Raw genomic sequence first — 1970 nt, 5'->3', positions numbered from 1 at the left:
TTTTCTCAACTTACACTCCATTTACTTTGAGTAAGGAAATGCTCCTTCTGGTTATTGATGGAGATATCTGTACCAGACAATATTCACACGGGTTTATTGTATTGGACCGTTACATATATCCATCTCGACTGTTTTCAAATGCACTTTATTTTTGACATTGATAGATCCTGGGCACTGAGAAATGATTCTTTTGAGGAGACAAAAAGCAAATCTAAACTGTTGTAAACACTAGAATATCTTTGGATTTTTTTTTTTTAAAACAGGGTTTCGCTGAACCATATACTGATTTTGAATGAGAATTTTATTTCAGTTTCAAGAAATGAGACAAAGAAAATAAATAAAACACTGGCAGCTGAGAAGTTAGAAGGTTGCAGTGACTCCTCACGCCGCTGCTTGAAGTGAGGTTTCCTGCTAGCACATGAATTAGCATGACTACACCGAGCAGAAAAAAATTACTATAGTCATTTGGAGTAGGTGTGTTTTAAGCTGAAGACGTTTCGCTTCAGCGAAACGTCTTCAGCTTAAAACACACCTACTCCAAATGACCCTTCTTTTTTAAATTGCAATATTTAGATACACTTTGTATTAAAAATATGGCATTTTGGGATTCAACATTAAATACAACCTTAAATCAGACTCCTTTTCCTTTAAAAAAAATTGGACATTTGAGCATTTTGAGACAATTTTTCAGAGTTTGCTGCCACCTAGTGGCCACCTGGTGAATTGACTTACCTCAGTTAAAACTTCAAATACAAGAAAAAGAAAAAGTCCAGCCGTTAAATTTCAGTGAGCTTTATTATAATTTCTTCTGAACAAAACTTGATCCAATAATATCCAAGACATTGAACTCGTTTGTAAAATGCGCTTCACTGAAAACTGCCAATTTGTACGAATTTCAAAATTAAAAGAAAACAAAAAAGATGAACTCAAGCTTTTAATTTACGTAAATTCGGAGACCTTTGTTTTTTTTTTCTTCCTCCGCTCGAACACTTGATAACAGAAATCTTAAGGGCAACTCTTGAAATCTCGTTAAACCCGTTACCAAACCTGGGATTATCCGATCACTATTTAAAGTGCCTTTAGGCCCCTCCCACTTTACCCCTTCAGCTGATGCAGATTCAAACTCGACAGAGAGTTTGAATCTGCATCAGGGCAGCAAACGGCCGAATTCTACCACCCGGTCAATTTAAAAACCACCTTAAAGAGTGAGACAATGACAAGAAGTGTCCAATTAGTGACCCGATCTGGGGCAAGATGCTCTCGTCTCAATCTTTATGGCTCTGAATGGCAGCGACTCTGCAGAAAGAAAAAAAAAAAAGAAGCCCCGCCCACTTCATCCGTGGATGAACGTCATTGATGTTCAGGTTTCTGCCAGAGCGCCGCCAAAACAACAGACTGCTGCCAGACGTCTGGAAAGTTAGACCCCTTTCCTTCAGTTATGCTTCAATTTCACATTTATTTGTGTAACCCCCCCCGCCAAAATAAAAGCCCAAATCTGATGTAAGAAGTCACAACTGGGAGAAAAGGGATCTGAGCTCAGACCGGTGAGAACGGATCGACTGGAATCTTTGAATAAGAGAATTCTCACCGATCGGAGCCGGGAAGCATCTCGCCTGGAACCAAGGGGAGACCCGGCTGAGCTGAAGGCCCCGCCCACACTCCACGAGGGGGTTCAGGGGACCTTCAGGCCAACCGAGTCGTTTTCCAAAAACTTGTAAACCTAACCCCCCCCCCACACACACACACACACAGCTTAAAGCAACTAAAGGGCAAATCAAGCAGCGGGCTGGGGCTTCAGAGTCTGCTTTCAGAAAGCTCGACCCGACCCGCTTCTCCAAAAAGGTTCTGCTCCGCCTCCTCCTCCTCCTCCACCTGGGCGATGAGTCACCCCCCCCCAGTGCAAGCCAACACGGGCCGGTTCTGCAGCAGCCAATAGAATCGATTCCTGCTACGTTTGTGGATCCTTTTGA

General features: G+C 42.3%; 2 protein-coding genes across 2 annotated transcripts in view; both read right to left on the bottom strand.

The window, feature by feature from the left end:
* treh (trehalase (brush-border membrane glycoprotein)) overlaps positions 1-1608 on the bottom strand; it is a 10929-nt gene extending 9321 nt beyond the window's left edge. The window contains exon 1 of the mRNA XM_024277061.2: positions 1589-1608. Within this exon, the coding sequence (XP_024132829.1) occupies positions 1589-1608 (20 nt within the window). The remainder of the gene's footprint in view (positions 1-1588) is intronic.
* Positions 777-1970, bottom strand: part of ddx6 (DEAD (Asp-Glu-Ala-Asp) box helicase 6) — a gene marked incomplete in the record, with an annotated part of 11797 nt that continues 10603 nt past the window's right edge. The window contains 1 exon segment of the mRNA XM_024276774.2: positions 777-1970.

Source organism: Oryzias melastigma, linkage group LG13 (assembly GCF_002922805.2).
Source record: "Oryzias melastigma strain HK-1 linkage group LG13, ASM292280v2, whole genome shotgun sequence".
Taxonomy (NCBI): domain Eukaryota; kingdom Metazoa; phylum Chordata; class Actinopteri; order Beloniformes; family Adrianichthyidae; genus Oryzias; species Oryzias melastigma.
The sequence above is the reverse complement of the archived record's forward strand: the minus strand, read 5'-3'. Positions and strand labels throughout refer to the sequence as shown.